The sequence below is a fragment of the Trachurus trachurus genome (genome assembly GCF_905171665.1).
Source record: "Trachurus trachurus genome assembly, chromosome: 15".
Lineage (NCBI taxonomy): Eukaryota > Metazoa > Chordata > Actinopteri > Carangiformes > Carangidae > Trachurus > Trachurus trachurus.
In genome coordinates, this window is record NC_139906.1 from 15,417,730 (window position 1) to 15,429,956 (window position 12,227).

General features: G+C 44.2%; 1 protein-coding gene across 7 annotated transcripts in view; it reads right to left on the reverse strand.

Moving 5' to 3' along the window:
• The window catches only part of zmiz1a (zinc finger, MIZ-type containing 1a), a 100,622-nt gene that overhangs the window by 3,562 nt on the left and 84,833 nt on the right, over nucleotides 1-12,227 (reverse strand). For 3 of the 7 annotated variants that reach the window (XM_083987613.1, XM_083987616.1, XM_083987612.1), the window contains 16 exons: nucleotides 12,024-12,059; nucleotides 5,982-6,117; nucleotides 4,398-4,512; nucleotides 4,038-4,258; nucleotides 3,746-3,944; nucleotides 3,299-3,583; nucleotides 3,029-3,208; nucleotides 2,809-2,877; nucleotides 2,499-2,664; nucleotides 2,199-2,340; nucleotides 1,465-1,675; nucleotides 1,179-1,284; nucleotides 879-1,039; nucleotides 696-763; nucleotides 530-598; nucleotides 137-426 (listed from right to left, as the gene is read on the reverse strand). In XM_083987613.1, the coding sequence (XP_083843739.1) occupies nucleotides 137-426; nucleotides 530-598; nucleotides 696-763; nucleotides 879-1,039; nucleotides 1,179-1,284; nucleotides 1,465-1,675; nucleotides 2,199-2,340; nucleotides 2,499-2,664; nucleotides 2,809-2,877; nucleotides 3,029-3,208; nucleotides 3,299-3,583; nucleotides 3,746-3,944; nucleotides 4,038-4,258; nucleotides 4,398-4,512; nucleotides 5,982-6,117; nucleotides 12,024-12,059 (2,454 nt within the window). Of the gene's footprint in view, nucleotides 1-136; nucleotides 427-529; nucleotides 599-695; nucleotides 764-878; nucleotides 1,040-1,178; nucleotides 1,285-1,464; nucleotides 1,676-2,198; nucleotides 2,341-2,498; nucleotides 2,665-2,808; nucleotides 2,878-3,028; nucleotides 3,209-3,298; nucleotides 3,584-3,745; nucleotides 3,945-4,037; nucleotides 4,259-4,397; nucleotides 4,513-5,981; nucleotides 6,118-6,324; nucleotides 11,735-12,023; nucleotides 12,060-12,227 lie in introns of those variants that run through there. The other 4 variants (XM_083987614.1, XM_083987617.1, XM_083987618.1 and 1 more) reach the window with 3 other exon arrangements.

The window sequence follows — 12,227 nt, forward strand, 5'->3', positions numbered from 1 at the left end:
CTTTGTTTAATGCACATGAGACACATCAATGGTTTCTGTTGTAAAATGCACAACAGCTCACTTTTCCAACAAATGAGCTGACTATCCTGTTCTTCATTTACACAGCAGGATCCTGTCCGCTTTGTGTTTTTCTTACCTGCTCCTGGGTAATCTCCTCCATTGCCACTAGTGTGTTGACCAGGGTGTGGAGGGTAGGGGCTGGGACCTGGTCCAGGGCCGGGTCCAGGTCCGGGTCCTGGGCCAGGACCGGGACCTAACTGTGCGATCATCTCCATTACATTGGGCATGGTCATCTGACTGGGGCTCATGGTCTTAAAGCGTTTGGCCAGCGGTCCGTCAGGGTCTTCTTTGATGTGTAGCTCAGACTTGATGGGGACAGGTCGCCAGCTACATGTTGGGTCTATAGTGACCTCCTCAAACTCTGAGCTGTTGGTGGAGGAAGCAGAATGTGTTGGTTCATTTTTTAAAATAATCGACTAAATAAAAAATAAAGTCAAGGTGGGAGTCAGCCGGAGAAAGAGAGACTCACTTTTGGATGGCATTAAGGATTCCCCACATGTACTGGTCCACCTCCAGACCTTCTAATAATGCTGTTTTACTGAAGTGAGAAAAACAGAGACATTATATATTAGAGGCATTCCTCATTAGTTATCCCATTTTTTTTATATCTCTTCAAAACAGAACTTTTCACTTACTTGCACACAGGACACCTCCATGTCCCTCTCTCACAGTTCAGCTGTAAGTAGGACTCCAGATCAAAACACTGTGGAGAAGAAAATCACAGTTAGAATCAGAAAAGATCTTCTCCATTAACAGTGATGCATTTTTTTTTTTAATTTCCAACCATTTGCCGCCATTTAAAAAAAATCTGAACAAACCTGGACATGTTTGCAGTCATGTCCCCGCGCCGGTAGCTGGATGCGTCGGAAGGTGATGGGACATTTCAGCGACACCTTAATGGCCGTCTGCTCCACGCCGTCTTCACCGTTTAGAGTGGTGTTGCCCGCCGAGGCCGCCACGCTGCTGAAGTTCCTCTTGACTGAGAGGAGAGAAACGGGGGGTGAACATTTGCAGGAGACAAGTTTTAAAGCAAACTGTAAAGAGAAGCAGGTGTGCGCCCCGGTAATTAAGATGTACTTATGCATATTAACCACACTGGGAGACAGAATGAGACGTACTCTTGGTGATGCAGTGTTCTGCAGGAAGGAGTCTCTTCTTCAGGAGCCCCTGGAGGACGGATCGCACAGATGGCCTGTGGACCAGCTGCAGCACAAACAGGTGGGACTGCAAAGCAACACGAGAACATGAAAACAAAGCGAGTTAACACAAGACAGCTGAACATCAAGTCTATTCCGCACATCCGCTGCACAGAGTTCAATCGTTTTCTGTAAAAAAAAAAAAAACATCACAGTCGATGTTTTCGTTGAAGTTTGCGAGCTGTCGGTGATGTTGTGTTGTACTCACACAGCAGCAGGCAGTGACGGTAATCTGGATGGTGTTCCTCCCGGGTTGGCATACGTGCTTCAGGTGCAGGGGTTTGTGGGAGGTTTTGTTGTCTCCCCTCTCGATGGTGAGGGGCGTGGCGTTGACGCTGACCTGGACGGAGGCGGGCCAGTTGGTGTTCATCTGTCTGTCCTCGTGGTGGTAGCACTTAAACTGCAGTTCAAGGTCTGACCTATGGTGGTGACAGGACAAGAGTCAGCTGTTTTCAATAATATTCAGAAAAACACATTAAGTTATCCTGTGACAAAGATGTGTAACTAATGAGTTTTAATAGATACATAAAAAGAAAATGTCTGTAACATCCAGCCGTAATATAATTTCTAGTATGCGTATGAAAAAACTGAAAAAGTTACGACTAAAATTCATAATTAAGGTTAATTATCTTACTGTTATGTTATTACATCCATCACATTTATGTGGAATCAAATCAAACTACCTGTAGTTAATTAAACACTCAAAAGAACTTGAACACATTATCAGAATGATACATACTTTTAATTTTCCTGAAACAACCACACAAAGGCAGACGTCTAATAATTTAAGTATTAAAGCAAATATTCAATCATTAAACACAAGTTCATTTTATTTATATCAATATTTGATATTACATGGAGCAAAATTGACTTAGCGCTGAGTGAATGACCAAAAGTGCACAGAGTTGCTTAAGTGTAAGGAAAGTGGATCAAATGTCTTGCCTCCACATGAGGGTCTGGTGGACGGAGGGTCGGAGGTGGAAGACGTGGTTGCTGACAGCCAGGTTGTGCTCCAAGCGGAATGGCTCCAGCACGACTCCGTCCCTGACTGGAAACGTCAGCCGCAGCTCCTCGTTGGGGTTAGCTGGGAGAGAAGGAAAACACGCAGGGGTGGTCAACTTGAAATCTAACACCGGTAAAGTTACACAGTGTGCGAGATGGAATAAAAGAGAGGCCCAAGGATAAAAGCAAACAGATGCTTCAAATGAAGCAGTTGTCTCAGGACTGCTGTGGGGTACTCACTGGGAGGGGGCGGAAGTGCCGTCATATTTGGTTTCATGTCGGGTGGAAACGGGGGTTTCACATCCTGGTTTGGCGACAGGTACGGAGGAATACTACTTCCTGGGGTCATAGGCGGTGTGGGGTTTCCAGGGACTGGGGAGTGGGGGTAGTTGCCGGGCCTGGGGGGCTGTAAAAGTCAGGAAACGGCAATAATGAAAACATCTGTATAATTCATTTCACATACACGACTGATTCAAATTTAACACAAAGGTCTTGGCATGCTATATTTTACGAATGGAACTTTATTTTTGGAGAGGAAGTTAAAACATACCCCATTGCCTTGACCGTAGGAGTATCCACCTCCGGAGAAGTTGGTGCTCTGACCATTGAAGGGCTCTTGCTGTTAGATAAATAAGAAGAAATAACAATTCAATATAGTTTTTATAGCACAAAGCAGTTTGTTCCAAAAGGCTGCTATAAAATATCTGTAGGAGTGGGAGGAAGTTATTGTAGAAAACGGACAGATAGATAAATGGAACGGCCTCACAGACCTTATAATACTGGCCCATGGGCATGCCAGGCGGGTACTGTCCCTGGCCCTGCTGCCCTGGCATCCTCTGGCCAGGGTAGTTAGGAGAGGGCAGCGGCCTAGAGGCATTTGATGGGGGGTACTGCCCCTGCTGTGGCGGGAACTGACTGTTAGGCCCATACTGCTGACCCCCATAACTTGCCTAGAAGATGAAAGTGAAAGAAAAAAGGTGTTAAACACAGGTCCAAGGTGCTACAAGACACATCATCTCCAGACGGACCTCTCCTCTCACCTCTCCTGGGTACGGCCTCTTCATCCCCTGCATGGGCATGCCCTGTCGGGGTCCTCCAGGATACCCTTGCTGGGGCATCCTCTGGCTGTGAGCACCAAAGGGCCCCATGCCCGGGGTTCGTGCCTGGTTCATGCCCATGGGAGGCCCGCCCGGCATATTGGGGTTGCTCATGGCTGACCCCATGCTCGCTGGGTTCATACCTCCAGGGGGGCCTCGGGGGCCCGGCTGGTTCATGAACTGGTTATTGTAGGCCTGAGCAGGGCCCATTTGAAACGACGAACACATCTGGAGGCAAAAAAAAAAAAAAAGGAGGTTGCAGAATTTAATATGATTATCATGGGTCTCCAACAGGTGGCTGGATAACAGCTTCCTGTGTATGTTAGTATTTTACAGTTGGCTCTGGTTAGTGGCTACAGCTGTAAACATGTTAGCAGGTGTGCATCGTACCTGCCCATACTGGTTCATATCTTTATTCTGGGTTTCCTGCAGAGCTGCTACCGTGGCCGTCGCCGTGGCTGTTGCCGTAGCAGCAGCGGCAGCAACAGCAGCTGCGGCAGCAGCGGCAGCTGGCTGAGTGAAGTCACCAGGAGGACGTGTGTGGGAGGTCATTCCCATACCTCCAGGAGGGGCCTGGCCTCCTGAATAACTGTCAAAAACACACATCAGATGTTTTAATCATTATGGTGAAATTTACTGCTTCTTTTTTTTTTTTAAAGAGAACTCATATCCAGTCTCTTACCTTCCACTGTATCCCCCAGGACCTCCGGGGTAGCCAGGCCTGCCATACATGTTCTGCTGCATGTACTGTTGGTTGGAGCCTCCTTTGTTTGGAAACTGTTGCTGTTGAGCACTGAATTGAGGTGAGTTGAGCCCTGCTGCGCTGGCAGACATACCTGATCCCATGGGGTTACCCCCAGGATTCATGGGGTTATTGCTGTTTGCCATTGGGTTACCCAGCACCTGGATTCAACAGAGCATCATACAGGAAGTTTAAACATCCTGTGCGTTTGCACACTGAACAGAAGAGACACAGATTCTGAGTCAGGTGTTGATTATGTGTTATATATAACTGCAGACTGGATGCTGTTCATGCACATACCTGACTCTGCGACGTATTGGTCACGCCCCACACTGTTGTAACCACAGACAATGACCCAGGGGGCTGGTTGGTGTTTTGTTGCCAGGGGACAGAGTCATAGGGAAAAGATCCATCGCTGGAGAGAAGATCAAAACACAAACATGAGCCTGATGTCACATGAAGTTTCAACTGGCCAGGAACAGAGTGAGTAGAAAGCCAGCAGAGGTGCATATCCATCCAAAAAATGAGAATAATTTGGGAATTCTTCTTGCCAAAACGTTAGGCAATTGGAAATGTTTGGCGCTCGATTTCAAAACATGTTTTCAGCCAGGATGTCTGCTAATGGCTGAACAGTGAGATGAGTAAAAAGATCCAAATGAGCTGATAAAGAGTTGCATGTGCACTCACACCAGTATGAGCTTAATATGATTTAATTATTTCTTTGTTGAAAAATCTTTGGATGTGGATAGGTGGCGTGCAGTTGGAATGTTTAACATTCAGATTTAAAACAAATACCAGGGTAAAATAGGAGAGTCTGTAACATATAATAAATAAGCTAAATCCTCATGGGCAGAGGCAAGTGGCCAGTGGAGTGGGAAGGAACTGCTGTTTTTGGAGAGCAGCTTGTTTTCGTTCAGAGGTTAGCTCTTGGAATGGATGACACGCTCAATATTTCCTCATAAAGGCACAACATTATCCCAAGATCCTCAGCAGAGGCAAACAGGACTCTAGGCCAACTGCAGGCTTTCTTCTTCTTCTTCTACTTTTCTGAGAGAGGCATGAGCACACAATGTTCTCCAAAAACATTACTTCACAGCAGCTCACTTCCCACTTGGCTCATCCTGGCTCTTCTTCAAACAATGGAAATCCTCTGTTTTTTTTAAAATTTATTTTATTACATGACCCGCAATTAAGCCGGACACACTATTCCACTTTAACTAATTGAGCCTTGGTCGGCTTTAATAAATTCAAAGATACTGTAACTACAAAACCAAATACTCTGGGAATATAAGGTAACACTTTAAGGTTTTGCAACTTTAAATCAATAACTGTAACAATGCTTCTTTCTCTTGTTTACATCTCTATGATGTGACATTTGACCCAGTAGCTTTTGTGGTTTTAGTTTTTCACAAGAAAACTATTACAAACCACAATCCAGAATAGACACTGAGGAAAAACTATCCTTGATAATTTAGTGTTATGCCGCTATTATGAAAATCTTTGTGAAGCATGACAATTCAAACTAAAAGTATGGGATGTATCTTATGTGTGCCATATTCACTGGGGAGTACACACACAAATGGCAGAAACAGTATTCACCTAATCATTAGGTGAATACTGTTTCTGCCATTTGTGTGTACTCCCCAGTGTATTCATATATAACCAGCTCACACTGATTTTGTACAGCACATTTTTTTGTCTGATACACTTTGACACTGTTTTTTTTTTTTTTTTTTTTTTTACTCCAGGAAAAAGCTTAATCTCATTCGTACACTGTTCCAACTGTAACCTTGAGCTGAACTGAGAATATGTCTTCACAGTAAGATAAACACAGCTTTGAGTCAAGCGACAGGAGAGATGTCTCAGAGTAGACTCCCCGCTGACCTGTGTGTGAGGCCGGGCTTCATGCTGCTCATGCTGGGCTGCATGGGGACTTTTCCCTGCGGTTCGTTCTGCCTGTTCTTCTGGTGACGCAGCAGGAGGAGACGACCCAGCTCCTCGCACCACGACGACAGCAGGGCTGCAAGGAAAACACACAGACACACACACATATGCGTACGCGTTAGTCTCTTCTCAGCGCAGACGCACGCACATGTTATCCTGAGTGAACTGCACTGAGCATTTATGGTGCATTCGAGGTTCAATATGTGGATGAACTTTCCCCGTATAACACACTTTCTTATGTGAACCTCTGATGAATATAGATTCACTCTGTCAGGTATCTTACCAGTGCACTATAGTGAACTGTTGCTCTGGTCTACAGCCATTCAGCTTGAAGTTACCACTTTAGCCTCCAGGGGGCAGCCTAAACTCAATAAAACCTACACTGATTATTTTTCTATGTGAGATTTCACAACAGTTCCAATCACACCATCTCTACCTGGAGAGTAAAATGTGAAGTGTGAACCTAGCAGTGTTTCTGCTGCAGAACAGGAGAGGCTGAAATGAGGCGTGTGAGGCCGACAGAGGCACGACGACTGGCGTTACCGATAGCGATCTATGTAGGAAGCAAGAAACTGTCACATCTTCACTCTCCACTTCCTCCACTCATCACCACCACTTTTATTCATCTCCACACATCCCATGTCCTCTCATATCTCTGAGGACTCTGCAGCCGTCTCATCCTCTTAATAAAGACATGAGTTCAAATACTGTTTTTTCTCGTGCTAGTGATGTACCAACTTCATTTTTTTCCCCCTACGGTGCCAATCAACTTGTCTTTCTTGAGTCAATCAGAGTTGCGTGGGTTATTTAAACACACTGCCTCTTGATTGCACAAAGTTGATTAGTCTAGCTTCAATTTAAAAAAGAAAGGTTACAGTGTTCAGTACTTAATTAAATAATTTAGGATGTTATTTTTAGCTTGGTAGACCGAGATACACCAGCCTTTAGGAAGTGCTCTTACCAAGTTTAGGGTTTTGAAATGCAGAGTGTTTGAAAATGTCGGTGCCCTGAAGAGATCTTACGCCTGAGGTTTGAACTGTGGGTGACAGTGAAACTGGTGTTGCATTGTGAAGATTTACAAAACCAGAAACAACAAATGTCTGCCTCGTAAAAATCGCCTTGTAAACTCGGAAAAAAAAAACGGAAAAAATGAAGCACTGTTAGCAGCCCACAGTGAGTCATGTCATCTGTAACCTGTTTAATCCATATTGCTCGGGTTAATAATGACTTATATTTTCTGAGTGACAATATGTGATATGAGAAGTGACTGTTTACAAAGTGAGCAAAAAGAGAATAGGAGACACAGGAACAAGAAGAAGAAGGAGAAGGGAAGGAATGAACAAAGCAGAGGAGTGGTAACATTTTCTTCTGGAGGGTGGAGAGAGCCAAGCCTCCTAGTTAAAGAGGAATTATTCCACCCTGCCATTACAGAGAGCTTATCTCCCCACTAAATCACCACCTCCACACAGAGGGACTGTCTCTTCAACTGGCAACCCACTATTTAGACCTAAAGATCAGCACAGAGGGCTGGGAGTTGCTCTGAGAGGGAGAGAGACGTAAAGAGGCAGAGGAGAGGAAAGAGAGTGGTGGTGACTTATCGTACCAGTGTGGCTGCAAGCCGACGAATCTAACAAGCTGCCAAGGCCAGAAGTCATTCATAATAGAGCGAGGTTCTGCTCTGGGCATCGTGCATATTTAGCGAGCTTAGTACAGTGCGCATGACCTTGTTTTCACCCCTGCCAACACCATCACACACCCGCAACTACGCTACCACACTCCTCTCACTTCATCTCTTTGGTCTGCATTAATGCCCTTCTCACATGGCGTACACACCCGCATTCCTCTCAGTCATTTTTTTTTTCAGTTGAAAACTTTAATACTACTCTGATCCTTCTGTCTAAACTATTATTAATGTTTTGTTAAGTTTGGCGATGGAATCCCGCCAACGAAAACACAGGAATGCAAAGGCACGGCCTCCTTCTGGTTACGCCTCTCGTGTTTCATCTTCCATTTACTCCTTTGTCATTCACACTCAAGCCTTGTAGTGTAATCATCGCACACTCCCAACAGCTACCTGGTGGAGACGAGCCAAGGTCAAAGGCTTTTCGCCGAAAACCGTATTCCCTCAACACTGTTGTCCACAACGCCTACTAAGAACTACGCAGAGAGTGAACGGATCCATGATACATGATGCTGAGTTGAAGCGCTGCGAGCCAAATCCTGCAAGTTTCTATTCCAAGATTGATTTACAAAATCATAAAATGATAATTTTACTTCACGATGAGCATGTTATCAACAGGCAAGACATAGGGCAGGATGGACTCATACATGTTTTTCTTATGTCTCCTCATGCAGTTTGAATGTCAAGTGGTGACTTTAGTCCAGCTTTGTCCAATTACTGGATATCTAGAAGATCAAGTAGCTCTTCAGTGCTATACTGACATAGTATTGACATTACACATTACAGTTTACAGGTAAAAAAAAGATAGATGAACATGGGGACATGTATGAGAGAAGAGAGAGCTGCAGCTGTAGTATGTGGCGGTGTTGCCCCAGGGTGCCTTCACCAGCACTGAGGGTTTGTGGTTGTTAGTCTGGTATGACATTTTTTTCTCCCCGAGTACATAAATCCCAACAATAACATTATAGTTTGAAACAACAGTTTCTGCCTGTAGAAGCATGTAAATAGGAGTCGGCTGCCGGTTGCACGTAGCATTTATGTCTTTCTTAATAACAACATTTGTGTGTTTTTAAATATGAAAATTACACCATAGATTACTCAGACAAAGCCATCCTTATTTTGAAACATTTAAAGGCGTATCTCCCCACTTTTGAGAAAAGCTGCCGTTGATCCTGTAGAAATCCAGTAATTGACTTTATGTAGGTTAATCTCGCCACTCTTACCTTTGAACTGCAAGCAGACGCATCAAATGCAATCTATCTCTTTAAAGGCATGGTGAAAAACACTGTGACTGTTCGGAGGTGACTAATATCTGCAGACTAAAATAACTCTCAAGCTCTGTAAAGCTGTTGTGTTAAATGGATACTCTATCACAGAGATCTCTTCATAACAAGTGGTCTGTCCTTTCCTCCACCAGCCGAGAGAGCAGATAGTCTTTAAGCTCGTTTCAGAAACTCTCCTGAACCCTCTGTGAACAGCTCCATTCCTTAGAAGCTGAGGCCCTTTAATTGAGTAATACCCAGAGACATATGGCCCCTCCTCACTCAGGCTGTATTTAATGCTGTATAGCTGACTGATAGCAGAAACTCTGGCCCATACTCACCTCACCTCGGCCCCTCTGGGAGCAGAAGGGAGGGAGAGTAAGCCCTGGTAACAGGCTGCAAGGCCCATTAACTAATGACAGAGTGTGTGTACAAGTCCTCTTTTACAAGGAAACCCCAATGCTAATTGCTATGAACTCTGACAGTGCCGTGTGTGCACAAGCATCTGTGTGTGTCTGTGTGTGGTAAAAGCCTTCTGCTACCGAGCATATCATTTGCCAGTTAAATCATGACAGATTGCTAACTATCTACTTCCTGACATAACTCGGTTAGCTGCGCCCACTCTGTTGATAAAAACACCTGACATGGTTTAAATGCGACGGCCCGGATTTGCCACAGTGTCACGTCACGATAGGGAAGGGGACTGAGACACTCTGGCCCTCTCCATGAACTACTGTTCCCTTTGGCAAGGCAGTTAGCACTGCAGCGGAGCAGCAGCAGAGGAGTGTCGTCACGCTGGACAATGCTAACGTGTGAATCATCAGACAGAACATGTGATATGACCACACAGATGAGCATCATTTTAATATTACCCAGCAAACTCACGTGTGCAGCAGAGAAAGACACTCAGGCATGTTTTGTGTCATTGCACGACCAGTGAGGAAGTGAACTTCCTTACACTGCAATGACTAATTCAATGGGTGAAAACAGATTCATTGTCTCCTGCAACATGTGACATCCTCCGTGTTCAAAGGGCAGCACAGCTCATCAAGCACAGGGGACGTACTGTATTTCAGCCTAAATGTGACAGTTTTATATTATGTTTGCATTAGTATGAATAATACACAATAAACAACAAGGTACTGAACTTTTCACACAGCACAGTTTGCATCTAGTATTGCACTTGGTAACACCGTCTCACTTCAGCGTTGTCGGTATCCTGCAGAGTGAAACATCACTGATCGACCGAGCTAAGTTTAATATGAATATTTTATTTACTTTTAAAAAAAGCAAATGCTGAATAGCCAAGAGAGGCCATGACCATAGCAAATGCTCCAGTGTTGAGTTGTGTTATCAAAACCTTTATACTTTTTTGTTTTTTCCCCCAATCTCAATTATAGCCATGTGTTTGTTTTCCCCTGATCAAATACATGAGAAGAGCAGCTCTCAAGTGCACTCAAAAAAAAGAAAAAAAGAATCAGCTCATGTCTTGATCATTTTGGTTAATTTTAGGTGCAACTTGATTGACAAAACTTTTGATAAGCCATGTTTTCTCTGGAGTGGCAACCTTGTCCCTGGATTTGTTTTGGGTAAACAAACCAACTGCAGTTATTTTTCTTTTCTTTTCTTTTCTTTTTTTAAACGCACTGCACCCCGGTGAGCTTCAGCGAGGGAGAAGTTAATCTGTTTCCTTGTAAGAATACATTACGGCTGTGACTTCACGCTGCCATATCGTGATACTGATATGGCACCAGTGATATGTTGCTGATAGGATATCACACAGCAGCTGTAGGCTTCAGCTCTTTTGTTGTATTTTCAAACGTGTTGTAGCTGCTACATCCAAGATACCTGTTGTAAAGGGGATGGTAGATGTAAAAAAAAACAGAGTGCAAGAAACAAGATCATTCTTGAGATGAGATGTCACTGTGTATTGCTCCTCTTCTTCTGATGCTGACAGTGTCAACAGCAAAGTATAAACATGACGGCTTGGTTTTACAGTTAAGTAGGTTGGTTTGCAAAACGTTTCTGCAATTTAGAAGATTTAATGGGTCTAAATATAAGAGATAAACCAGTGTATGTAATGCACATCCCTGCCATCATCATCCTCACATCACCTCTGGTCCTGAAATGACCACAGAACGCGGCTGTCAGACCAAATCCTGATCACTTACACTGGTCACGCCAGGCTTTGAGAAAGACATGTAATAGTGTGCATGCAGCTCCACTGGGGGGTTTGTTGATCACAACACAGACAAAAAGAGAAATAACTACACTTTCTGAGCATGAACACTGCAGCACTAGACATAGAAGCCTTCTGAGACAATGTGTGGGATGATAAAAAGAAGCAATTTATAATAGATATCATCGGCAGAGGTCTGTTAAACACTGGCAGGTAGGTCTACACTCTGTGGGTACACATTATTATGCAAAAGACGAATATGGATATAAAATCCTGTGAAATAATAATAATAAAAAAAAGTCATGCTTTTTGCAGAAGTGTAATGGAAGCCATTTAAGCAGTCAATGATATCCCCCATCCTGCCCCCTCTCTGTTCAGCCAACTTCTTCTAAGAGAAGAGCATATCAAATGGGCTTTAGTCTCAACAGCTTGGAGGCAGAACAACTCAAACATGCCCTGCAGAGAGACAGCTCTGTGTCAGAAATCACACTCAACCAAAACCAGGCCTTTAATGGATCTAACTGTTCACACATATCCCAATATTCCAAATGTGAAACTGCCTCTAACTTATAAATGTGTCATTTACTTTTACATTTAACTAACTTTTAATTTTTTTTCTCTATGATTGTTTTGCATTGGCGAAACAATGCAGTCTTCGCATCCACCTGGTGTGACAGAATTTTGATCTGCATCCTCTGGCAGTGCACCAGACATGAGGACGGAGGGGGGAGAGGATGGATGGAGGGATGCTAGACAGAGGACAGGTGGAGATGGAGGGAAGGGCAGATCCCCTCCTCCGCGGGATGTGTGGGTCACAAGCCAAAGAGATGGTGCAGCCCAGAAGGGAGGGTTATCTCTACCTGAATCACTCTGACATCTCCTGCAGGTGCTGGTTTCTGTGGGGGTTCAAATTGCACATTTTTAAACGGGGCAGAGAGTCATAAGAATCAGCATGAACACCAAACATAAAGCAGTATGAACGGCTACGTCTGACTAGAGGTGCAAAAAGAAAAGAAAATGCTGGCGCTCGGGTGGGAAATGTGGGATTCTCCATGTCGCATGTG